The sequence below is a fragment of the Leptosomus discolor genome, chromosome 3 (assembly GCF_034619465.1).
Source record: "Leptosomus discolor isolate bLepDis1 chromosome 3, bLepDis1.hap2, whole genome shotgun sequence".
In the NCBI taxonomy this organism is placed as follows: Eukaryota; Metazoa; Chordata; class Aves; order Leptosomiformes; family Leptosomidae; genus Leptosomus; species Leptosomus discolor.
This window is the reverse complement of record NC_141393.1, coordinates 51,255,374-51,283,066: the sequence shown is the minus strand read 5'-3', so window position 1 is coordinate 51,283,066 and position 27,693 is coordinate 51,255,374. Positions and strand designations below refer to the sequence as shown.

Sequence of the window (27,693 nt, the reverse complement as noted above, 5' to 3'; positions counted from 1 at the left end):
TTACTTGGAGGAACTGAAATAAGGTTCACATTAGGAATAAACACTTCAACTTGTATATTCCAATTTTCTCTGGACAATGACCTTCACACACTGGCTGCAAAGACACGTGCCAAATTCTGACGCAGTGTGCAAATGCCTTACACAGAGAGAGTGACAGGGAACAAACACCATACATTTTAAGGGAGTGCTTTCATACCCACTCCCCTGAGATTGCAGTGTCACAAACACTTCAGACGCGAAAAAGTCAGTATCACTGTCAATGCTTGCTTTCAGACAAGCTTGTATGCAGCTGAGTGGTGAACCGGATGCAGGAACAGAACCACGTTAAAACTGATGCTTTTTATTTTCCTGGGTTACTTTTAGTTTAGGTTCAGTTCCTCAGTCTGGCTTTCTTCATGGCAGAATCCAATTAAACCATCACAGCTGCTTAAAGAAACGCCCATGGAACCACAATCTACACTGATACCCAATGAACCCTGCGGCAATCAGATGGTCTAAGTTATGCAAGTGTAGACACATGCTCAAATTAGATATATTAAATTGTAGAAGTACAATGATTACACATAAATAATTCTATTAACTGTGGAAATTTTTGAGTCTGTGTCTTTCTAGATTTTGTCTTTCGTCCCTAATTTTTCCACCTCTCTCCCCCATAAAGGTCCAAAATCCTTTACCATGACACATCCAGGGCCAAGAAGCAGCAATGCTGTCCTAGGTTACAGTGTAAAATGTGCCAAAAGGAAAAAAAAAGTATTCTATTACCATCCTCAGGAGCTGTTGAGACCAGGTGGGGCGGTGCTCCCTGCCTCCCCCCTCTGGACTATCTTCTGTTAATGGGCACAACAATGCCTTATCGCCTGACCCATCGATAACTCCCTCCTGGGCTATCTCCTGTTAATGGCCCATCAAGGAACTGCCTCACGACTCCCCATCCCATTGTGAGATGCTCCGCCCGGGGGGAAGGAGCCAAGCATTCCATGCTAAATAAAAACTGAGAGCTCGAACACCCTAGCAGCCTTCTTCCACTGGATTCCCAGAGGAGTTTTTTCCCCCCACTGGAGTTCCAGAGGACAAGAGCTACCTACCTACCACTGGACCTTCGGAGGAAGACCAGACCCTTTTACAAGATCGCTGCTTCAACAGAACTACATCCATCGCTTCAGGAGGACTGCAGCCAGCATCTTATCGGACTGCTACTGCCACCCTAACAGGGTGTCAGGTTGTATTTCTGACTCTGTCAGTGTAAACCAGTGGGTTGTTTGGTTTTCCCTGACTTGTGTTATATATATATGTATATATATATATGTAAAGAACTGTTATTCCTATTCCCCATATCTTTGCCTGAAGGCCCGTTAATTTCAAAATTATAATAATTTGGAGGGAAGGGGGTTGCACTTTCCATTTCGAGGGAGGCTCCTGCCTTCCTCCGCAGACACCTGTCTTTCAAACCAAGACAAATGCTTTGGCTAGCCTGGATTTACAAATGCACCAGTAACTTCAGAAAGACTGTACCGGGGCTGACAAAAAGTCCACCTGTCTCCAAATTCTAACTTTAACCGTGGCCTTAAGCAGATACCTAAGAGAAGCATAAGAACAAAGCAAACAGACATAATATTTCCCTGAAATTATCTTCTACCATTTAAGTATTTTCAAATCAGGGGTTTCACATGTCAGGTACAGCTTCTTGTGCCTGGCAATCCTCAGTGATTTCTCTTCCATGAGCTCAGAACCCTCCTGCATCCACATGGACTTTCAATCACTTCCCTTTCCTGATTTTGAATATGGTTTCTCTGAGCTTCATTTATACTGGAAAAGATGGCTAACAATTAGTCCCCTTCCATTTCCCTTGGGAGACTGTAAATACTTATCATATCTTTCTCTTACATGTATCTTGTTGACTAATTCAAAAGTTCTTAGGAAACAACCAGTCAAAAGAAATAAATAAGTCTCAATTCTTCACAAAAGATTAAAAATTACACAGGACCATTAAGAAGACTGACATCAAGTGATTGTTTACAGTGAACTTTAATAGTTTTCCCAATAAACACTACTGCATTCAGCACAGTTAAGGAAGTCCCTCTCAAATAAAGACTTCAGTTGTCATTTACTATATCCCTCTGCAGAAACTAGAGGATGAGTGTGTGGGACAAACACACAAGCTCAAGGCAGGCCACGTGCCAAACAGCTTTGAACCTGACAATAAGCTGGTGAGATGCACAAGGCAGACAAATAAAGGTGATAAACAGAAAACTTTGATGTTTCTTTTAGATTTGGGCAATGTTTTGACATGGCATTACTGACAGTCCCTCCCAGCCATTACAAGCTGGGAACCATGATTACTTTCAGGAGATTGTATTTTGGAGTGCAGTAAGGAAAGACACAATTTGTAGGGTAAAAGCAACTTACTTTGCTAATGAAACAACATTTTTGTTTAATTTTCCTTCATCTGAGGAATTTCTTTTGACACGTTGGCAGCAGGCTCCCTCTCCAACAGGAATGCTGTTTCCTTAAGTCTGCTGCAACAGCAGTAGGTTGTTGTGACCTCTAATGGCACCATGCCACAGTCCTCTCCTTGACCTGTCTCATACATTGACTTTTACTGGACAACATACGTTACTGTGGTTGTTTTCCCACACTCTCCGAAATGAGATCAAAGGACTGCATGTCAAGGACTGCAACTTCCCATCTACCAAGCTCTTCTTATGCCAGGTTTGCTCTACCACCCACAAGTTAGCACCCCACACTACTTGGAGGCCATCCATTATAGAATATTAAAAAGCACATTAAAGGAATACAGCTGACTAATGCACTCAAATAATTCTGTTTTTCTTGCCAGCTAATTAGTAATGCATCCACAGTGAATGCTCAGGAATGAAATACGACTACTTTAGGACTGGATATGGCAGCATTAGGGATAGGGATGCTCCTGATTCCCATCATTCAGAAAGAAAACACAAGCAAAACAAACAACAATACAGGACATTCAGTACAGTTTACGAATGGCCAAACGGGAGACATCTCTTCAGCAGCCCCCACAGTCCAACAACACATGGCATCCAAGAGGTTTGGAATTTGCACAAATCACAGTGTCATCATTCAGAACTGCTGAATGAAGCTCAATAGAAGACAAAGTACTTCACTGCCACATGTTGACTGACAGCAGGAATGAAGGTGTCACAGATGCCCTCAGTGCCAGCTTGTCTAGTTTAGCACCCTTATTGGAAGCCAGGAGCAGCAGCCACAAGCACTAACAGGAAAAGCTAATGGCCTGGGCAGGGAAGAGGCTCTAGATCTTTTTGACTGAGATGGAACTCTACTAGAAGATGGACACTGCACTGCTGCTGAGGTGGGTACGTGTGTTTGGCAACTTGCTCACTGGCACAAGGATGGAAGGACAAGACCTCCTTCAGAAGGAGCTTCTGTATATTCTTCGGCAAGGTTTAAAGGATCAGCAGATGCTGCTGTGGCTGATCTGAAACCTTCCACACAACAATGAGGATACCTACCATAGGGAAGCACTGACAGGATCTTTTACCACAGCTGGGTCCAGGTGGAGGGTCACCTGAAATCACCACCGCAAAGACTTACTATCACAGATAGCTACTTGCAGGACACAAAGCAGTGTTCATCTCCAGACTATGACTAAAGAAAATCAGGCACCAGGAAAGCAGAAGCATTCTGTAAAGTTAATTGATGGAGCATGCTTTCTTCAGGGTAAGTGAGAAGTTGAAAGGGTGATGAGCATAACCTGCCCTATATACCTATGTACCAAGTGGTAATAATGGGTGCAAGTACCTGCTACAAACGCTACAAAGAAAAAATCCTTCCTGTTTCAAGTAACAGGATTTGTGCACAACCACTGGCTGAACACTCATCTGTCAAGGACAGAAAGCAAGTTTTGCAAGGATAAAGAAAGGCCAAGTCTAAGACCTGAGCCACTGAGACCGCACCAGTATATGCACAACATGATCGGGATCCCCATGATCAAGGCAGTAACTGACACGTTCTATCTTCATGCAGTAGCTTCTGGGCAGATTAAAAAAAACCTGTTCTACAGAACAGTGACAGAAAGGCTACCAAACCAGTTTTGATGTTGTACACATGGATGCTAAACTTCTAAATAGCTTATACTAAACCATTACCTGATTCAGTAGCAAATCTGATCAGCAACACACCTGGTATGCTGCACCTTGGCCACGGAACCCCTCCATTGGGGTGGGACAGCAGTGGGAACAGCTGGCACCCAGGGCAGTACGTTTCTCTGGGGTAGGCATATTCTTGAGGTAGAGGGATAGAGCTTGTGATTGGAACCTACTTGCATCGAACACAGCAAAGAACAAACAACAGAGCAGCTCAGGATCAGTGTTTCAGGGGAGTGTATTTTGTTCCTAATAACTGCCAGCTTTCCTCCATTCATCCACTGATTTTATTTTTTGTTGGTTTTTTGTTTGTTTGCTTTTGTTTTGCTTTGTTTTGTTTTTAAAAGGCATCAGCATATGGCCCTTCCTTTAACATGAACCCATGCTTAAAAGAAAGATTGTTTTATTAGGGCAACAGCTATGCAAATAATTTGGTTTGATTTTTTTTTTCCCCAGATGGTTTACTCAGGTTCTTGAAGAAACCATGGCATGGATGCAGACACAATGCTAGCCCAGGCACAACTTCTCTCTTGCTCTGCAAGTGAGAACACACATAGTGGCGGGTGTGCTCTGCCTTGTATACCTGTGCACCGAGGAGGGGCCTGAGTATACATGTTCCAAATACTACAAAGTTAAAAATCCTTCCTGTTACAAGCAACAGGTATGCACACATTCACATCTTGCTTCCAGGGCCCAGGTGCACAGCCAGCTGAGGTGTAACAGAATTCATTAGCTCAGACACATCCTCATTCAAACAGGTCTGTAATTCTTTAAGGGTATTTCCAGTCTGGAAAACTCAGCTACTTTTGTTCAACACAGAACCTCAGCAAATCAGCCCAGCAGACACGTCTCAGCACCATATGCCCAGAAACATGAACCATGGAGTGCATAGTGCAGAGACCTGCAGGGCTCCATGGAAGGTCAGCTCAGACCAAGCAGAGCTTATTACCTGCTATTATTCATTGCTGGCACAGAGGTGGCTCCCGCAGATCCGGCAGCTCTATGTCACATTTATCCTGGACAAGGAGAGCTTGCAGCACTGTACCATGGCTGCCTGGCACTCTCCATGGAAGCCTTCTGACATACTGAGCAGGCAGGAACAGAACAGCTCTGCAAAACCATGCACTTCTTCCCTGTCACTCTCCTCCCCTACACAGTATGAATAAAAGGTGAATTCATCTTTGAAAAACATTTAATCTTTGGCCTCATCCCAACTGCCAAACAGGGAACCCAGCAGGTGCTAATTAGTTCCTTGTTTTGTGAAATACAGACTTCCCACTGGAAACTGAATTCAAACACCAACCTCGTCTCATGCAGATCATCCAACAGCAATTCAGTGGCCAGAGTTTTGCTAACTGCTTGAATGCTGAGTAAACCTAACAGCAATATGCTTCCTGTGTACCATTCCTCCTATTCATCCTCATGAGATTCATGGCAGATGTCATCAATACTAAACCCTTCCTCGGGTCTGTAGTCAAACACTGATGTTTAAACAGCAATGGCAGTGCCACCATCATTAGGGCTACAGCTGTTAGCGTCCTCAGAGTGGCACACATCTCAGCAGCAGCTCACTGGCAGCCCATTTTTTATTTGTGCTAGCTCAAATAGCTCATGTCAGAAAGATCAAATTGTAATGCAGTGGTTCTGCTTACCTGAAATCATCCATATGGTAGGCATAAGAACATAGTGTACATACATATGTTATATATAGGGAGAAACGTTTGTGCAGTTTAATTCTAGCTGGAGTATTAGGCAAGTGAATTTATTCCAACAGTAAAAATATGTGGCTTTTATACAGCTCCTTCTAGTCAAAGGCTATAAGATGATACATATACACATATATGAAAACGTACATGCATATTCACCTTCTCAGGTCCTCTACCTGTTCTCCTCATTTCTGAAAGCAGTAAATTTCTTTATGCTCTGAGAGAATCAAACTGACTGAAGGTCACAAGGCAAGTAAGTGACATAACTAGGAACAGAATAAGGCCTTTGAATCCTAGATAAGGAGGCCTCTGCAAAGGCTTTCATCTCCAGATAGCCCTCTGACTTACAGGTTCTTCACATGGGCCAGCCCCCATCCTTTAATGGCTATCATCTTGCATTTTCACCCTCACTTTCTCCCATTATTAAATAATGAACATATTTACTGCAGCTTTCTGCAGCCACAGTTTGTTACACTTTTTTCTTGTTATGGAGAATTTAGATTACTGGGGAGAGTGGGAGATTATTCAACCCATTCATCTATCAACCACTATGCACACACTATTACTACACAACCAAAGCAAGACGCTTCTGCACATTTTTTTCCCATCTAGGGGAGGAGTTGACCACATTTATCTAAGAATCCTGAGTTATCATAATATATTCTATCAGCTTTGCTTTACAACATCAGAAGATGCAGAAGCAGCTCAGGACTGCAAGATTTCTCTGAACACAAGTACATCTTGACTTCAGGTTGACCCTGAAATTTTCAGACATTTCAAAAAAATAAAAGTAAATAGTTAGAAATTAGGTGGGCAGTGACCACACAGTGAGAACTAGCCTAAGTCTCAATTCTAGCCTTTTTCTCTGTAATTTGTGTGGAGGAGTGGAGACCTTCACTGTAAACGTCAACAACACTTAACACTGTTGTTTCTAACGCATAAGCTTCTCGCTTGTATCATTAAAATAAGATGGGAGACCTTTCCATTCCACAGGGCTCACTGCAGGCATCTCACAGGATCTACCTTCTGCCTGCCTTGAAAGTAGGCAAATTGGGCTGTTCATGCACTTTCAAGTGGCCAAGAGAAGAGGCTGTAATTTTTAAAGTTCTCCACACCAGCCATCTTCCTCAAAAATCAGCAAGTCTACATGCCCTTATTGCCCGCAGTACGTATGTGAATACCATGCATTATGGTCAGAGAACAGTGTACTGCTGCAGTTCTTTGTGTTTGCCCTGTGAGCCGTAGTCAGTGCCTGTCTCCACAGCTGGTCACCCAGCTGCTGCACTTCTAGTCAGCGCTTCTGCAGGGCACTGGGCACCAGCTTCAGCTTTTGGGAATACGCTGACTAGAGTAAGATTAATAGACATCCTTGAAGCATGCCAGTCTCCTCTGCATATGGGTCTCTGTCCCATGATAACAGAATGCCATGTGTGTGTCAGCTTCATGGGGAGAGTAAGCCAAACACTATCAATGGATTAAACAAACCACAAGATTTACAAACAAGCTGTAAGCACAAACCCAGTGCATACCTTTTTTTTTTTTTTAATACTACCTAAAAGTTCAGCTTTGTATAAAGTTCCTTCTGAGCATTTTTTTCCTTAAGATCTTGTTCCATACAGGAGCTGAGGAGTGATCTTTTACAGAAGGATCTGCCACTCTGCTGCGCAGCACAAGGCCATGGACCCAAGTCTCACCACATATTCTGTCCTCTAGCTCTCCCCAGAAACACCATGTCCAGCTGTAGACACACATTATTTGTATCTTAGTGAAGCTGGGAATCCAGTAAGTACAACAGGTACCAAAATGAGTTTGAAATTCCCTGTACTGCTTCTTTTTATTACTGATCAGCTAACTTTATGAGGTCTATGCAGGAGAAAGCAGCTAAAAAGACTTCCAGAACTTGCAAGCAAATTGCAAACACGTGAACCGGCTCTCAAAAACAGTTAACTACAAACTGCAGGAATATGTCCCCAAATCACATCTTTTTTACTTGAGATACACCTCACTAACAACACAAAACTGCCACAACTTCCAATATCCCAATACTTCCATCGATGATTTTAACAGTAGTCACACAAGAGGCATATGGTGTTGCATAGATACAAAACACAAAACAAAAGAAAAAAAAAAAAAAGACAGACTGAAGATTCACAGTACTTCCCTAATAATTTTAAGAAAACCTGGCACGCGTTAAATGTAAGCTCCAGAAAGCCCTTATGGCCTATTTTTAATAACAAGATTTAAATAAAATACATAACATTTGGACTCTTCATTTACATTGTAGTTTTGGAGCCTTCAGGGATTTTTTTTTCAAGCTTTTCTTCACAACCAAGAGTTTGTTTTTTCAGAATACAAGCTTAGTTCCCAACATAATCCCAGCACTTGGAAAGTTGGAACATTAATTTTAAAAACAATTATGCCAAAAAATGGGCAACATTTTGCAATAACCATGCATTAACTATTTTGATCCCAACTCTAGTCTGATGCACAGGAAGCAATAAAGCCTGTAGAAACAGGCTAATTCACGGCAAATGAAAACAGTCCTTGAAATTCACAGTGTGGTGTCCAAAAACAAGAGGAAAATAAATACAGTTGTTATAGCGGGCTGTTCTTCCCTTTGTTGCTGCATTTTTAATGCCCCTTCTCAGGTGGCCAGGCAATGTGTTCAAGACCAAAAAACTCAGTAACTACTAAAGTGATTTCTAATTCTACTGACCCTTGCAGAAGCATTAAGATGCGGCACTTCAGAACACAACAGCCAGAGAAGACCTGCTCTTCCCTCTAGGAGGTAAAAGATAGAAATAATATCCATATCTCAATTGCACTTCAACACTGCTGGGAAGAACTCCAATATAGAGTCACCCAATTAACCTCCAGACTTGGGGTTTGAGATCTACCCAGGACACCTTTCCCTTCTCAGTGGGTTGGGAGAAAGACTAGTGTCATGGTTTGAGCCTACCCAGCTAGCTCCAAAAGCACCACGCAGCCACTTGCTCACCCCTACCCCGTCTCCTGAGGGATGGGGAAGAGAAAATGCAACCAAAAGGGCTTGAGGGTCGAGACAAAGGACAGGGAGGGCTCACTCACCAGCTATGGTCATGAGCAAAACACAGACTCAACTTGGCGATAACAACACACATTTAATACAAAACAACCACCACCATCAAGGAGAATGAGAGATACAGCCAGGTCTTAAATACAACACACCTATTTCCCCCCACCCCTCCGGTCTTCCTGGGCTCAGCTCTGCTACCTCTTCCCCCCAGCAGCGCAGGGGGGCAGGGAATGGGGGTTACAGTCAGTCCGGCACAAGGTCCTTCGTCCTCAGAGAGAGAGGTCCTCGCAGTTCTCCCCTGCCCCACCATGGGGTCCTTCTCACGGCACACATTTCTCCTCCAACTGCTCCAACATGAATCCTTCCCACAGGCCGCAGCTCCCCAGAACCACCCTGCTCCCCGGGGGAGCTTCTTGAAGCCTCTTACAGGAGCCACCTCTGTAGCCCCCTCCCCCACTACCAAAACCCCGCCAGACACCAAACCACCACAACTAATCTTTAAGTACATTCAACAGCAAAGCACTAATTTTGATTGAAATAAAGGACTGCACTGGAGGGTTGCACTTTCATCAAGAGAACATAACAGTGAGAGTAGATTTAACTTCAAAATTCACAATATAACTTCCCTTTAGAGGCTTTATTCAGCAATGAAAAGCTGATCCTCTACCTTTTTTCCTTCAAACCTCTTATTTAATGTCATGAGGCTATAACATCAGCTACATTCCCCAGGGAAACAGCAACATTTTTATAGCTATATTCCTATGTGATAATGGCAACTATTACTAATTCTAGTCAAAGGTAAAATTCTAGTGGAAACTAGTTCAGAAATCTCCCTCAAACTCAAGAACAACAATCTTGTGTTAATACCTACTCTGAACAGAACTAACAGCTATACATACTTGTGCTTCCTGCTTATTTGTCAAAGGAAGAACACACAAGAAAAATGCTCATAGTAAGAAAATCATCCATACAACAGATTACAGATAGCAAAATAAGGACAAGGTTGGAGAATTAAAGCAGGAAAGAGACACTTCATTATCAAGCAGACCCAATCAAATCCAGAGAACATATCATAGAATCATAGAATCATCTTGGTTGGAAAAGACCTTTAAGATCATCAAGTCCAACCATTATCCTAACATAACCAAGCCCTCCACTAAACCATGTACCGAAGCACCACATCTATACGTCTTTTGAACATCTCCAGGGATGGTGACTCCACCACCTCCTTGGGCAGCCTGTTCCAATGCCTAACCACTCTTTCAGTACAGAAATTTTTCCTAATACCCAATCTAAATCCCCCTTGGCGCAACTTGAGGCCATTACCTCTTGTCTTATCACTTGTTAGTTGGGAGAAGAGACCAACCGCCACCTCACTACAACCTCCTTTCAGGTAGTTGTAGAGAGCAATAAGGTCTCCCCTCAGCCTCCTCTTCTCCAGACTGAACAACCCCAGTTCCCCCAGCTGCTCCTCATAAGACCCTTCACCAGGGTCTTTCATTGCCCTTCTCTGGACACACTCCAGCACCTTAATATCTTTCTTACACTGTGGTGCCCAAAACGGACACAGTACTCAAGGAGTGGTCTCACCAGTGCTGAGTACAGGGGCACAATCACTTCCCTACTCCTGCTGGCCACACTATTTCTGATACCGGCCAGGATGCTGTTGGCCGCCTTGGCCACCTGGGCACGTTGCTGGCTCATGTTCATCCAGCTGTTGACCAGCACCCCCAGGTTCTTTTCCCACAGGCAACTTTCCAGCCACACTTTCCCAAGCCTGTAGCGCTGCATGGAGTTGTTGTGACCAAAGTGCAGGACCTGGCACTTGGACTTGCTAAACTTCATACAATTGACCTCAGGCCATCGATCCAGCCTGTCCAGGTCCCTCTGCAGAGCCTCCTGCTTAATTTCGTGTCACCTGCAAACTTACGAGGGTGCACTCGATCCCCTCATTCAGGTCATTGATAAAGATATTAAACAAGACCAGCCCCAAAACTAAGCCCTGGCAAACACTGCTTATGACTGGTTGCAACTGGATTTAACTTCGTTTACCACAACTGTCTCGTCTGTGTGTGGTACTCCAGCCTCTATAAAGAGCTGGAAGAGCAGGTTGGAAAAGACTTGCTTTTCTGATTGTTTTTCTTTGGGTCAGCTGTAAATTTCAATTGTGACGTCCAAGTGAATATGTTTTCTCAGAGATAAAGTATTGCTCAGGCCAAGAAAGTTGATGTGGAAGAAAAAGCTATGCAAAAAAAGAACAAGCATGAAAAGAGAAGAGATTTTCTCACAATAACATTTTGATATGCCAACTTTTGCATGTCTGAAAAATCAACATATTCACTGAAGATGAATGACCTCTTCCCTATGAGACTAATGAAACCAATGCTAAGCAGCACTGAACCATGGTTCCTCCCAGAAGCACTAACTCAAAAGAAAACATCCAAATAAAATCAAGTACAAGAACAATTACCCATTGCACAATACGTGTATTAGCATTGGTGCTCTGGGCAGAGACATGATTTCTTTGTCACAGAATGTGTCATCAATTCTAGATGCCCCTCTTAGATGAAAATATGAAGTCTCCTGGCCAGTAGCAACATATTACATTTGATAAAATTGTAGCACTTCAAACATGTTTCTAATATTCTCTTATCACTGTGGGGGAGAAATTGCTTCCTAGATTCCTGGTGGGAGGCAAGTTCTGAGATGGTGACAAAACACATCCTAAGAAATAAATATCACTTTCAAAGACAAACTGATTCAGGGCCAACAAAGCAGCCTCTCTGCTTAAGAGTCTAGCAGGAAAAAAGATAGAAGTGAAGACCTATAATTACTGCTAAGCAATGACACAACTCTGACTAAATGCACAGAAGACATATTACATTGATCATATCTGTTTAGTTTTTTTAGTGTATGCCTACCATATGTTTTCACTTCAGTTCAAAAAAACCTGCAGCAACTCTCCCGTCCTCATTACACAGAGAGGATGCCAGATACTAGCTACTCTTATGAAAGCCTTTTATATTCTTTAAGCCACATGTACTGAGAAATTCTATTAATAGTCAGGTATTTCTCCAGTCTTGTTTATCGCCCTTCTTCAAATAACTCTTTCCTTTTCCTTTAGCTAGAGGTAAATTTGGGGAGGAGGCCCTCTGGGATTAATAATCTCACTCACACTAGGAACAGTTTTTTCATTGCTTTTTCATTGACGAATTTAACCCTGAAAGCAGTGCATGTGCTAGAGGATCTCTGCAATGATATGGACAGCATGTGCATATTCATACCTCCATAAGTTACATTGATAGATGCACTACTAGAAAAGGGTGTAAATACAAAAAAAAAGAAATTTCAATTTCAACTAAAAAAGTCTCCATGTAACTCATTTAAGAGTTTGCTGCAGTCTCCTTGCTCTTCACTGAAAAAGCTGCAAAAGCAGGCTTGGTAGGTGCTGGGAAAGAAGAATTCCTGCAAGCAAATTAGACCCTTGCAAATGGTGAAACATGGGAGGCACTCCAACATCCCAGTTAATGCTGAAACAATAGCCTGGGACACAGGAGGGTGCTCGGCAGCACGAGCTGTCCCCCACAGGACATCTTGACATTCGTAGTTTTTAGAGTTCCAACTTCTTGTTACAGTTTGATCTTCTTGACAACTTTTAAAGTTGACTAATTTAATCGTGTTCCTGAAGGACATCCTTTGCTTTGGCTATATACACACTAATACACAAATCCACAGCAGGGTACAAGCCCACACTGTCCTACATGAGTCCATTCTATTAAAGTGTTAGCACAGTCCCTGATGGTTTTCACCAGGGCCAACACATATCCTCTATAATTCTCACAGGCTAATACAGGCTAGTGACCTTTCTTGATAGGAAGCCTGGATATAGCCATCCCCTTCTGCCACCCTCTTTTTTTTTTTTTTTTTTTTTTTTTGGGGGGGGGGGGGGGGCGATGACAGGAAATTAACCTGTTTGAACAATGAGGTCAACTGCCTTCAGGACCGGAGGACAACCATTTTATTTATTAATAGACATGGAGTCATCATTTCCAAGTACTCACAGTGGCACATTCTATTTCCAGGTTCTGTCAAGTCACACAGTAGGAGACAACAAGCTCAACATAGCACTAACAGTCTCATTTTTTAAACTAAGTGCAGTCAAATATGACACTGGCCTGTTTGACAACATGGTCATTCTTCATCATGTAGAAAATCTTGATTCGGATTCTGAAAGACAAGCTCATATGTTCATAGACAGCTACAGAAGTCACTGGGTAAAACCCTGAGACACTGTTAACACAAAAGGCCAAACCAAGATACTTGTAGTGACCCTTTGTGGTGTCAAAACCTAATACACTCACGCCTCTTCAGAAATATGACATATCTATTACTTCCCCTATTCTCTGCAGACAGAGAAAGCAAGAGTTCCCACAAAGAGCTACAGACATCTGTGAGGAATGCAATGATACCTTCCATCTGCTGTATCAGCTCCAACATTCTTGACAGCTTTCAGATCCGCTTTTGTCCCAGGTTGCCGGGGATTGGGATCAATCCTTGGTGCAGATCTTTGGTGAACAGAGGCAGAATTAACAAGTACAACATGTACTAAAACTCTCTGCCCACTTAAGACAGTTTAAGAAAAAGGGACAACTGCTCCTCATAAACTCCTCTTCATCTGTTTCTAATACCTTGTAGAGGACACTCAGACACCACTGTTCAAAAAGAATTTGCACAATACTCCCTACTGCATGCCTCATCTGAGAAAGTCCTGTTCATAAAGCAGTAGGGTCACCACCTACTTATTCCTGTGCTTTCATTTAGCAGACGAGTAATCACCAAGGTGGTTAACTAACGATAGCAGCAGCTCCCATCTGATGAGATGCACATTATTCTTACTGCAATAGTCCATTTCAGAAGGAGCATCATTTGGGGGAAAGTCTAAAAACTTTCATATTCAGAACCATATTCACCTTGAGGGCTTCTACACACAAATGCTCTTGGAGAGAGTGAAGCACTATGGTCACAAAACCCCCTTGCATGGGCTAACAGCCAAATCAGAAAACAACCAACGGAGAAAAGGAGCGAGCATTCTTTAACAAAGGAACGTTGTTAAGCTTTCTGTGTCACACAGAGTACTTTTTAGCATCCGGAGATGGAAGGACTCTCTTTACAATCAGATTCTTTTTGAAGAAAATGAAGATCCCTGATGAACTGTGTCAGAACGATCAGCATACTGCCTTCTTGATATGATCACCTTTAAAGAGCAGCAGGCCTCCCCTGAAAATTTCCAAACCATTTCTACCCTTTTACATGTAATTTATACAGATGTGTTACTACAAATTAGCACAGCTCAGTAGACAATGCTCCTCAAAAGCTGCATTCCACTAAGGATTTCAAGACTTGTTCTTGCAATCTTTGAATTGTTCTTTCTTGGACCAGTAAACACCAAGTGATGGATGAAAAAGAACATCTTACAGTTTCTTTCACAAACAAAGCAAAGAAAAACTCAGCTAAAAGTCCAAAGAATAGAAAGAAACCTTACCAAGAGAAAGTCGAAATGGTGGATTAGCCTCCAAGATGCTAAGAATCTTTTGGTTTCATAACTTTACTACTTTCAAGCTACCACAGGTTAGTTTCTACAAGTTATTTGGAACACATGCAGCATTACTGAAAGTGAGCTCATCCTGTAGCTGTATCTCACACCAAAAAAAAAAAAAAAGCCATTTTGCATTTGGACTAGATCACAGTGACTTGAAAATGCTGGGTGATATCCACCCAAGTTCTCGGCAAACTCTCCCCATTACCAACTCAGCTACAGTTGCTGTCTATGAACACTGACTGCCTTTCCCAATGTGATGCACGTTGGAAATCCCAGCTGATGGTGTCACACAGCTTCCTAACACACAGAGCAAAACTCCTGCCCATCTGTTTCAACACAGGCACATCTCTCTACACTTTCTCAGCCACCCTGACTACTCTCTTTTCCCATGCACATCCCAGCTGATTCATCTCACACCAGCATGTGACTGAGCTCCACACTGCCTGCCTGGGTCAGTTGTTTGGATATCATTAGATTGTCCTGACTGAAAGCCCTAATGAGGTGCTGATCCCATCATCCAATCACTCAACTGAGCCAGAATGCATCCTGTGAGACAGCCAGAAAAGACTGATGCAAGAATTCCAAGTGATGTGTAACATGAAAGGGCGCCATTCGCATCGCTAGGACTCACAGCCTGTCACCACAGCCATTAGAAATCCTGGGCTACAAAGATTTATAATTCAACCCTCCCACACACAGAACTTGCTCCAGACTGAAACTTGGCACTAAATTCAGTCCCATGAGGGCATTAAAAAAATAACCCATTCAATGGTTTCCGTTCCATGGCTTCAGCTCACACCCATTTGAATAACGACAATTTCTCATTTCTCTTTTTAACTGAGGAAATCCAATATAAACCACCAGATTTACATAACATTGCAGTGGTGATACAAGCTGGCCACAAACCCAGGGAGAAGGCTGCCAGAGCCATTCCGTCATACCCTTTTGGTGAATTTGTCCATTTGGATTCAGTTTAATGGAATTATTTTTATTAGGTCTAGCTGACATCATGAGTAATCTGCAAATCCTACCTCCATCTTGGTCAGGCATCTTGCCCTAGCTTTGTACACCTTGTGTGCCTGTTAGAAGGGGACAAGCCCTCCTGTGCTCAATGCAGCATTCCACTTGTGCTGCCACTGTTATTTCTTTGCTGCAAAGTCTGCAGGCTGATTTGGAGGACAGTAATTAGTTGCATATTGAGCTGCAAAAGACTGACTGGACAAAGAATGGACAGATACAAAACAAAGAAGGGAACTGATGTAAGCCAAAAGAAATTTGTCAGTAGAGCCTCTGATTTGATCAGAGATTGTTCTGACAACTACCACACCTGCTTCCAGGGACAGAGACAGACCCAAGCCTATTGTGGCTGCAGTCTTTTCTCCACCAGGTATTTCAATTCCTGCAGGGGCCATCTGTAATCTTGAGTTTGTCAGTGAAAAAAAAATCTTGGAAGTTGATGCAATGCCACAAACACTTCTTAATAAACACATTAGATTTCAGGAAGTCTGCAGCAAACCACTGCAGTGAGAAAAGCCTTCTGCTCCACCACCACTCACCCAGAGATGCCTTTGGTGGCACATGCGGGATAGCAAGGAGCTTGTGTCACCCGCAAAATATATCATCTGCTGGGTGGACTACTGGCTCCCATCTCATCACCACCAGCACCATTCCTGCTCTCCCACAGCATACCTGAGACGCACCCCCTGCTGCCATGCCCCAGCTGGAGGACAAGTCACATTATAAATCATCACCAAAGCATCTGAACAGATTTTTCCTATTTGTTATACAAGTCAACAAGTAGCACAACTATAAAATAATTATATGACCAAATGCTATGAGAAGAAAACGAAGATTTGTATCAATGGTCAACCCCAAGGCTTCAAAACTCAGAAAGAGGAGTCTTTCCTGTTTAGAGAATTACTGACTTAAAGGTCCTTTAAATCAGTTTGGACTGTCTGCTGCTGCCAGAAAAGATACTACAAGATGCCACAGCAGTCAATGTCAAAATGCTTTTTCCAGAATGTGGTAGTTGGTCTAAATAGCTATTGTTGTACTGACTCTCCCCATGTACTAAACCATCCTCCCTAAGACCAGCCTCTGAAGTCCACGTTCCAGCTGTGAAAACCCTTCTGGGTTTCTGAGAGCTACATGTACAATATTTCTCTTGAACAGGGGAAAAAAGTTGAGCCCAGGGGACCACCTGAGCTTTCAGAATGGAAAAACAAGACAAGGCAAGCATCTGCAGAACCACCTTCTCTTCCAACAGCTGCATAATTTTCTCATACCTTGTCCTTTAATTCCAAAGGGGGGTACAAAGTCCCTGATACGTGCCCATTTCCTGAAGGAATCATCCAAGAACATCGGTGCCGGCTTTGAGAACCTGAGAAAACCAAAATGAGAGAGAAATTAACTCCTGAACTAGGAAGGATAAATTTCTGTAGGGAGGTTGAGAAAATCCATACCTAATTTCTGATCCCACATCCTCACTGGCAACACAGTAACATGGAAGATTATACTTTTACCTGAAGATGCCTGCAGTGGTACTGATTTGTCAGAATTTGTGCCATGACAACACCCAAATCACTCAAGTCGTGAGCCTGGCAATCCCTTCTACCCAACAATTTAGAAATTCACCACTATGAGTTGGCAATTAATTTAGCTACAATAAGTTGTAAATTGCAATTCATATTGTTCATTACATATATGCGTGCTGCTCTGTGGAGGTGTGAATGCACTGGGCAAATGCGTGTGGAGAGCAAGGCTGGGCTTATCTTCTCTCATGGCTGCTTCTGCCTTACTCATATGCATATACACAGCAACTATCATAATACAGGCAAGAAAGGAAAAGGTTCAGGAGATCATGAAGCAGCACTTAGTTTACTGAGAATGGAAATTCAGTACAGATGTAGGTGTTTTCTTCAACATTCATTAACATATAAATGATTCAAGAGAGGGCCTTGCCAAACCAAACAGTTGTGATCTATCCAAAAATCACTTACAAAAGAACTAGTCCTTCTTAACCATGTCATTATGGGAATACATTATCCTAATTACACCCTCAACAGACAAACACAGCAGCTACTAAAAATTTGTCACTTCTAGAAACAACTAGTACAGTGGCCAGATAGAAGGAAACAATTCACAAAAGAAACTACAGAATTAGTATTACAGATCTATTAACTTTCATATGGGACCATTTCTGAATGTGTCAAGATCACTGCTAGAAAATATGCTAATACTATTTGAAATCTGTTCATTCCATACAGTAGCAGGGATGTTCTGGATCAAAATCAAATTCACAATAGCAATGAAGAAAGGAATGTACTGCATGAGTCCGAGAATACATCTCCACTACAGCCATACTGTAAGTGCAATATACACATATCTGAAACAGTTACAGCCTGGCTAACCTAGGTACTGGCAGTGGGATAGATGTAATGCACCTGTTTAACCCTCCCTTCAGGCTATTTTTGCACTCAGCATGCAACTCCATGCTACTGCAATCAGATAACTTTTGGACTTGAACTACCCTATTTAAGATAAATTCACCTACACTACGCCACAGCCAAGTACAGAGCAACAATTTCAGATAGTGGCACAGTGAGGAAAGGATGGAATGAATTCTGAATTATAAACTGCTCAAAGTATAGCCCTATCACAGATGCCCAGTAAATCAGAGGTTGCAGAAATCTCTGGGATGGGGGAAGAAAGACCAAGAGTATTAAACAAAACAAGACTCAAACTCACCCATGCATACTGCCTCACATCCACTCATACAATCTTTAATAAGATCATCTATAACCATAAAAGCAGGATGCACAGATTACATGGGTGATCTAGAAGGAAAGAAATGTTTTTCTAGAGTTGAGGATAAGAAACGATCTATATAAATCTATCTGGGAAAAGGTGGGGAAGATGTGTTAGATATATTACAGCTTCTTAAGATCTTAAGTAAAAAACAATAAACCAGACCTATTTAAAAAAAAAAAAGAACAGGATAGAATAATACTCTGAAAATATCTGACAAATTAGTTCAATGTTTTTTCAAGCATCTTGGTGCACTGAAATATAAGTATTATGTTACATTGGTGGGTCTCCAAGGAGTTATCTCCACCTCCTTCCAACATCAATAGCAGCAATCTTTGCAGGATTCTCATACAATGTGAGAGCTTTTATAACCTGAATGGCTACAGCACAGATGTTCACAGCTCTTCTTTTACAGCTACCACTTGAACTAATAGCAGAACGCAGGTCCCACAGTATGGTCCTCATTCTCCCCAAGCAGCAGCTGCAGTGAAGGATGATTGCATTGCCTGGGGGTAACCAGCACCTTTGGGCTCCTTTGTTAGGTCACTGAGCTACTCTGGTTGCTGCTGTGACATGCAATCTTCAGGAAAAACTTAGATGCTTCAGAAAACACATATATTAGCAGGTTTTATCTCCTCTCAAGAATCAAGAGGATTCCCTACAATAATGCTACAGAGTAGTACAGTGTAAATAAAACACTTAGCCAGTTCAGTTTGCCTATTCAAGAACACTGCATGAGAAAGAAGGTACAGGCTGTAATGTCAGAAGTTGGTATTATTTATAGATGCAATTAACTGACCTATTTGCAAGTCATACACCGGGAAAAGACAGTTTACAGTAGAGTCTGACATGGAGTATGAAGTGTCTCTCCCTAATGCAGATTTCCCTTTGCAAGGTGCATGGTAAAACCAGGAGGAAGGTCAGATCCTGCTAGGACTCCCTGGGCCCCAAAGGCAGACCCAAAAATCGGCTGAAACACTATCAGGACTGACCTAATGGTCTATGGTGTCCCTTCTGCATGTGATGTCCAAGGGACCAAAGCAATGCCCAAAGGGAAGGGTGAAGTGACCAATGGCTTTTTTATTGTATTTGCTACAAGTAAACTTAGGGATTTTTCTAGCTAAGAACACAATAGCCTTAGACCACCTACTATTATTTGGTAATATTTAACACTACTGTACACTAGGGAAACTGACTTTTAATTCATGCTTTTGCTTCATTTAAGAGTGGAGAGGAACAGTTTCAGGGGAAATATTATATCCATTTGGGGAAAAAAAGAGCAAACTAGAGAACATTTGGCTCCCATAAATCTTGAAGGTAATTCCATTTTGAAAATACTACGAAATCATGTATGCTGTAAGCTTATGATCTATGAAAAGATTGCCACATCAACAAATCAGAGCAGGCCAGAACTGGTATCCAGCAGTGACAGGGAAATGCTGTCTGCCAGACATCTCCAGGAGCATGGCTGTTCTGTCTCAGCGCTGAAGGACATCTGGCATATTCTAGGACCCTTCAGGAAATATCAGCATATGCCTCAAACAGGCCATGGGAATGCTCTCGGCAGAGCACCTAAAATACATTCCAAAGAATGTGTGGGAGTTTGTCAAACAGAAAAAGTAAATGCTTCTGAATGATATTAAATTTTGTATCTACTGATCAGCTTGCATATGTGATGCTGCATTTTACCCGAGTCATCTGTCACAGCTACCTAAAGTCAGGTTAGCTTCACTGACAACCGCAGCTTCAGAACTGAAATAGGCTTCTGCTTTATGGGCAAATAGCATGTAAAGGGACAGATTCAATTTTTCAGGTTTAAATTTTAAGCACTTCCTCTCTACCCAACACCAAATTCCAGAACAGGCATAATGCAACCTCACAGCACAACAGCCATGAAAAGATGAAACATTTGGGTGCTTGTGGCACACATTTATGACCTGCATGATTTTGGAGAGAAATGTCAAGCATTTAAAATCTCTAGTTTGAATGGCATACCCTGATAAAACAGCAAATGACACCTAAATAGAATAAATGCTGGATATGATAATTACGACATACAGTCCAAATCTCTCCCAGCTTTCAAGTTTGCATTCCTTATACAAAGACACTAGTAAAATCTCTAACACAATTTGTCACTGCACACAGCAAAAGGAAGCGTACTGTCAGAAAACTATTCTTAAACAGGAACCTATATACACAAGAAAGTGTGATATATCTGTGCTTAGGGGATTTTGGCTTATGCAACAAAAAATTACATTTCCAGCTATTTTCTCCCTGACAAGTAAGAAGAATTGTGACCCCAAAACACTTCTACCTGGAAGGCTGAACTAGCCTGCCAGAAGCTCCCTAACCATTTTCTGACCATTTCCATTCTGTCCTTTATACACAGATCCATTCACAGCTACTCCTCTTTGACACGTGCTGTGGTATTCAACATCAGCAGCACTAACTTCCCAAAGTATCTCGCAAATCCTAGACTAGCATCGCTGCTATTCAAAGTAGCTATTGAACAATCCAGACATTTAATCTTGACTAGAACCTGCTCCCTACTCCCACCTGCTGCTTTCAAGGCAACTAATACATAAACGTGTAGAAGAGAATAAGCTAGACCAGAAAGAAAGCAAAATAAACTGATCGATAGTCTTTGGCTTTAACATGGAGGGAGGAAGACATGGCAAACTCCTTGAAAGAGTAGAGGAGAAGGCGGCACCACACTTCTAGAAATCCTGATACTAAGGAAAGGCAGATTGGCAGCCACTAAGCTGCACTTTGGGCTCATTTCTCAGATATTTCCTTCTTTTTTTCTCCCCTTCTCCTTTAAGCCACCCTGCCCTTTTGTTTCTTCCTTAGGGAGAATTAGCAGTGAAGGAAAATTGGAAGCTGAAAGGAAAAAAAATCAAATGGTGCTAGAACCTAATGTTGTACATAATCTGCACGTTGCATTTACAAAAGGGCATAAGCAACCTTTTTTTTTTTTTTTTTTAAACACACAAAAGAATGACTTATTTGTTCTGGCATGACTTCTGTCTTTTGTTTGCTTATACTCAAAAGCATCCACGATTAGACAGAAGGCACAAAACCTACCAATTTTATTAATAAAATGGCTGAAATACAAACCAAACCACTCTAGCACTGAATAATTACTTCTGATAGAGGCATTCATAAATGTACGGAGACAAAATCTAAACTAACCTTTTCCTTTTTCCCTAGTGAGACCTAGATATATGCTCTCTCTCTTGCCTCCCTTCTCTGGGGAGCAGCATGATGTGACAGCATAGGGAATGAGGAAGTTTGTGATGTCCTGATTTCACATTTCTTATTGACATTAATCCTCTGTCAAAAATCCAAGCAGCCTCAAGATTCCTCAAGCAGGTAAAAAATTTAAGAAGCTGCATTAATAAGGATTAACCCCATCCTACAATCAATATACTTCTTTTCCTAAACCAGCAAACAAAAGAGCCAAAAAAATGGATGGCCGCAAGAAGAAAATCTTTAACAGTAGAGATCAGGCCAAAATTAAGTTGATCTTAGCAAACTGCAGAAATGGTCTAAATTAAAATCAGACAATATGGTAAAGACAACCTAGCGCGAAAGAATGGTTGGTCAGTGAACCCTACCACTGCCATCTGAGACCCCTAGTTCTTCTTTTGGAAGAGACAGTAAGCCACTGATCTCTATCCATCTTCTCCCGTGCTATTCATGCCTACAGACCCTGAGTGTACCTACATTGTCCCTTTAAGGCTCAAAAGTCCTCAACTACTCGGCCATTCTCTATATAGATGCCTCTGAATTACACAGTGGTACAACATGGCTTTGCTTTGTTCTCTGCCCTTTCCTAATAACTCTACCATTTGGGTTTTGTCTATTACTGAGCTGGTGGAATCACATATTCCTTTGCAGCTCTGCAAGAAGGACCATAAGGTGTAAACCATGGTCCTTCCTTCTGACAGGAAGGGGCAGTAAATGCCACAGCCACTCCAAAAAAATGCCTTTGAACAGGCTTTATTCCATAAGCAAAGAAAAGGATGAGGAAGGTAAAGTCCACTGAACAAAAAACCCTCTATCCACCCACAGGCCATGTCAGTTATCCCAGTTATGTCAGTTATCCCATCCTCCTCCCCTGGGAATGACTGCTCTGTACCTTTGAGGCACTCCGGAGCATCACCAGCTTTCCTTCCCTCTTTGCTCTCCATCACTGAGTAGGCTGTTTAAACTCATTTGGTGCAGGCATTTTCCCATTGCCTGCTCACCGCTCTATTTAGAGCCAGACCAGCTGCTCCAACATATCTTGAAGGGCCTCCGTACTCTGTGCTGTGTTTCATACACAGACCATCGTCATACCATTGCAGAAAAGATAAACATCCTATAATGACTGAAAAATGTATCTATCACAGCTGTAAAACCTGTTAAGTACTTCACTTTATTCAGGATCAGAAAGCATCAGCTCAAGGACCATGCCCGGTTCTGGGCCTCACACAAAAAACACGAACAAACTGGAAAAAGGCTGTAGGAAAGCTGTGAAGAAGATCTAGAAAACATGATCTCTGAGGAAAGCTAGAAAGAAACGAATTTGTTTAGTCTAGAGAAGAGAAAATTGAAAGACGACACGAAAGCTGTTAAATATTACAAGGCTGCCGCAAAAGAGAAAGGTAGTATCTCCATACCCCTGGTAAATAGTAGTGGTAGCCCTGGGCCTAAAACACAACAAAGGAAACTTGAATTAAACATTAGAAAAAGGTTTCTTATACTTGGGATTACTATACATTGAAATCTATCACCTGGACATGGGTTACAGAACTTGCATCAACAACACTGGTTTCTGATTTTATTGTATTATTTTTAAGAACAAGTTTACATCTAATAAGCATGGGCTAGCCATAGCTATGCCTACTTTTAAGAGGGAGAATATTAAATAGATGAAGCTTTGCAAAGGTCTATTTATTTTAAAACTATTTTCACACTGGGCTAACATTGCTACGCGGTGACCAGTCTTCTGTAGTTGGGAATCAAGACCTACCCTTCAGACTCCTTGTGCTTCTTAAGTATTTACCTTCATATATGGTAATCAAATTTCAGTACAAACAGAACTGTAGATAAGCAGCACACGGATTTTGCAAGCCTGTTGCCTGCCAAGACTGCTTTCTGTTTGTACCCTGTACCTTTGTGATAAACAGGAAGACATGTGAAATTTAACCTTTCTGCAGCCATTAATATCTTGGGCTTACGCACCACCAAGGCACAAAATAAAAGACTGATTTAATGTCAGTTCTCCCTCCTGCTAACTGATTACATTCTGACATGCATGAAGTCTAACAAAGTGTACTGAACAGCTTACCTATGTAATGCAAATAATCATGGGGACTGGATAGTTTTGAGATAAACTAAATATTAAAGAAAAAAAAAATCAGTTTGTCTGCTCTAACAAAATTCTCACTTTCCTACTGATTCTCCAAACATTTCAGACACAAAACACACATGCACACACAAAAATAACAAGAAACTTCGTTTAAAGGTTGTCTTCCTTTGTGGTGGGAAGCTATAAAATTTAGACAATGGGAAACTTTGTCCTGACCTGCCTCATGGTGCAGTATATGACAACAGGCAAAATTCATCATTATTCACCGAACCCTCCAATACCAAAATACAATTATGCAAGGGTGAAAGGCTGACTTCTAAAATGATGTTAGTTTAAAAAACAGTCTCCTAACATCATTGCAATGTCATAGTTTGTTTTTCATGTGTTATTGTCAAAGATGCAAGATTGAATTACAGCTAGTTTTTCCTACCAAAAGCCAGGTGGGGTGTTCAAGGCCTCTGAGGGAGCACCAAGCCAAACAGATGAGATTACATGGTATTTGGAAACATGATGGTGAGCAAAAGTGGACTGTAATTACTGCTTGAGTTTTCAAAGCCTTCTGTGCAAATAAAAAATGAGATGAGGAGGGAAGGAGAAAGGGCCCAATCATTCTCCGTAGCAGAAAGAGTTAGCTCACATGGAAGATGCCAGCCAACAACTCTGCTAGTTGGCCAAAGTTTAGCACAATTATGTTCCTGCTCACATTCCACTGGGACAGAAAGGAGATTGCTTTCTAATGAAAAAGAATAGTAGAGCAGTCATCTAGGCTAACCGCAGCTGTGCAACACTGCACTCCCAAAAGGAGGTATCTGTTTTTTCTGGTGAAGATCAACATATATTCCAGAAGACTGCAAATGATGGGCACAGTACCCATCACTGACCTGTTGTCTTTCATCATAGATACTAATTAACTGGTCTGTTAAAATACAGTGACTGCACTTTGCTTTTATAAAGCCATCTTACTGTTCTCTCTACTCTACTTGCAGAGAAAAGTTAATCGACAGCCATGCCATTGCCAGCAATCCTCCCCACCCACAGCTTATTCCTGCCTCCACTGGCATGTTCGAGTGTCCGAAACTGCCAGCAGTCTTAAGGTAGAGCACATAAAATTGCACTTCACTGTTTCAAAAGCCTCTTATTTTGTTTCCTCCTACCACATTATTTAATGTATGTATCTATCTTGAGGTTATCCTACTGTATCAACCCATTTTCAGATTTCAAAGCATTAGTATAGGAATAGTAAAATTTTTAGCGGTCGTCATAACTAGTAATAATGCCACTGCAGAAGGAGCCTGAAATACTTAATTACTTCATGTAGAACAAAGAGCACATATAATTTTTTGTGCATGTATGCCAATAAAGCTGAAAAGAAATTGGTACATACGTAGGGAACAGGACAACAGGATGAGAAAGAGCCTTCCACCATCAGCTAAACCAAAAATGCACATATTGTTTAGCACTGCCAAGCACAAAGCACAGAACAGATGTGACTGCTCTGTCAACGGACAGCACAGGGGATGCAGCACGGAACGGAAAGAGCTATTGAAGCTCATGAACAAATAGGCTCAAAAGACAAATGAGTATGACCTGATCATGAAACAGCCAGCTGAAGATTAAAATAAGGTCACTAATGTTTAAAACGGGTAAGCTCCAAAACAGCCTTGTGATGGAAGCCGAGGAAGACAGGAAAACGCAAAACAAATTACTTTAGGCGAAGCTTGGTCAGTTTATGAAAGGGGTTGTATGATTTGGTGTCTGCATAGGCAGGGGACTGGACTTTGTAAGTCATTTGGTTCCTGAATGCCTCATGTTTCTTCACCTTTGGCATACTGCTTTTACCCAGGTCAAAAGTCTGCTTGGAGGAAAAATTTCCTGCATAAGTCTTACTGGAGTGAGGACGCTGGCAGAAGAAATGACAAAGTTTCAAGCATCATTACTGAAAGAGATGGGCTGTTCTCAGAGAAAATAGTCTTAATTTTTTCAAGGCTTACATACTTCCAGAATGATCAATACCATTTCAGAACCTAGACAAAATAATCCTATTAAGATTATATAGAAATTATTAATCTGCTGTGAAGTATACACCATGGCATTAACAGAGGTATTGTCAGCTCTTCTGATTTTCTTACATGTAGTACAATATTCTGAAAAGTTCTATGGGATGCAGCTCCTCATAGCATACTCATGGGAGAATCTCAGCTTTCATGTTAAAAAAAACCCAAAGGAAATAAAAAATATTTTCCTAGCCTTATGGTGGGAAATGAGACCTTAAGAACTAATAAAAAAAGAAAATAAAAAGAAACCATTATTTTCAAACTGCATGTATCTTCTGTCCTGACTCATTATTATTGAATACTTGTAGGTTGACATTCTCATCAGTGCAACTCCCTACAGTGACTTTAAGGTGTTCCAGAGAAAGCCTCCTCAATGAAAATGCAGGCAAAGGACAAGCCTGCTTTCAGACACAAACAGGAAATGAAAGCAAAACAGTAAAAGTGAGGGGAAAAAAGTCTGTAGAAGCTATTAAACCACAGTTGCCTACAGCACACAAGACAGGCAGACAATTAAAGGTAAAGAAACAAAAGATAAGTAAATTGTTCAGCTTCTTTGTATACTATATAAATTGATGTTCAAAGACGATCATACAGATATTCCATTGTGAGGTTTCTTAGAATTTTTTGTCAGTTATTTAAAAAGATTTTTTTTTTAAAAAAAAAGTGTAATGGGTCTGCATGGCAAGGTTTTGGTAGCAGGGGGTTACAGGGGTGGCTTCTGTGAGAAGCTGCTAGAAGTTTCCGATATGTCAGAGACAGCCAATGCCAGCCGGCTCCAAGATGGACTGGCCGTTGGCCAAGGCCTAGCCCATCAGCGATGGTGGTAGCGCCTCTGTGATAACATGTCTAAGAAAGGGGAAAAGTTATTGCGCAGTAGGAAGTGCAGCCAGAGAGAGAACTGAGAATATGTGAAAGAAACAACTCTGCAGACACCAAGGTCAGTGAAGAAGGAGGGGGGAGGAGGTGCTCCAGGCGCCAGAGCATCGATTCCCCTGCAACCTGTGGTGAAGACCATGGCAAGGCAGGCTGTCCCCCTGCAGCCCAGGGGCGGTGGAGCAGCTATCTGCCTACACCCCGTGGAGGACCTCGTGCCAGAGTAGGCAGATGCCTGAAGGAGGCTGTGACCCTGTGGGAAGCCTGCACCAGAGCAGGGTCCTGGCAGGGCCTGAGGACCTGTGGTGAGAGAAAAGCCCATGCTGGAGCAGGATTGCTGCTAGTGACCCCATGGGGGGGGGACTCACACTGGAGCATTCTGTTCCTGAAGACTGCACCCCATGAAGGAGACCCACGTTGGAACAGTTTGTGAAGAATTGTAGCCCGTGGGAAGGACTCACACTCGAGAAGTCATGGAGGACTGTCTCCCGTGAGAGGGATCCCACATTGGAGCAGGGGAAGCGTGTGAGGAGTCCTCCCCCTGAGGAGGAAGGAGTGGTAGAAACAACAGTGTGATGAACCGACTGCAACCCCCATTCTCGGTTCCCCTGCGCTGCTTGGGGTGAAGTGAGGAGGAGGTAGAGAAATCAGGAATGAAGTTAAGCCCAGGAGAGAAGGGAGGGGTGGGGGGGAGGTGTTTTAAGATTTGGTTTTATTTCTCATTACTCCTCTCTTGAGTCGACTGGTATTAAATTACATTTTTTCCCAAGTCAAGCCTGTTTTGCTTGTGACAGTAAATGCTGCGTGATCTCCCTGTCCTTATCTCGACTAAGAAGCCTATTATTATATTTTTCTCTCCTCTGTCCAGCTGAGGAGGGGGAGTGATAGAGAAGCTTTGGTGGGCACTTGGCATCCAGCCAGGGTCAACCCACCACAAAAAGTCACCACAATCTGGGTTTGACATAGAAACTGGCATAGCAATGACAATATCAAATCAAGTCTACAGTTTTGTTGAGAAAACATGAAGATATGAACTAGAAATCAGAATGAAATCTGAAGTGAAAACAAGAAGGGACTGAAAGCATGGGAGATTCTGGGCAAGCA

At 42.1% G+C, this 27,693-nt stretch overlaps 1 protein-coding gene across 9 annotated transcripts in view; it reads right to left on the bottom strand.

The window, feature by feature from the left end:
* The window catches only part of ST3GAL3 (ST3 beta-galactoside alpha-2,3-sialyltransferase 3), a 210,140-nt gene that overhangs the window by 66,182 nt on the left and 116,265 nt on the right, over positions 1–27,693 (bottom strand). For 8 of the 9 annotated variants that reach the window (XM_086461948.1, XM_086461949.1, XM_086461954.1 and 5 more), the window contains one exon: positions 16,785–16,879. The exons of the other annotated variant lie outside the window; for it this stretch is intronic. In XM_086461948.1, the coding sequence (XP_086318074.1) occupies positions 16,785–16,879 (95 nt within the window). The remainder of the gene's footprint in view (positions 1–16,784; positions 16,880–27,693) is intronic. 9 annotated transcript variants of the gene reach the window in all.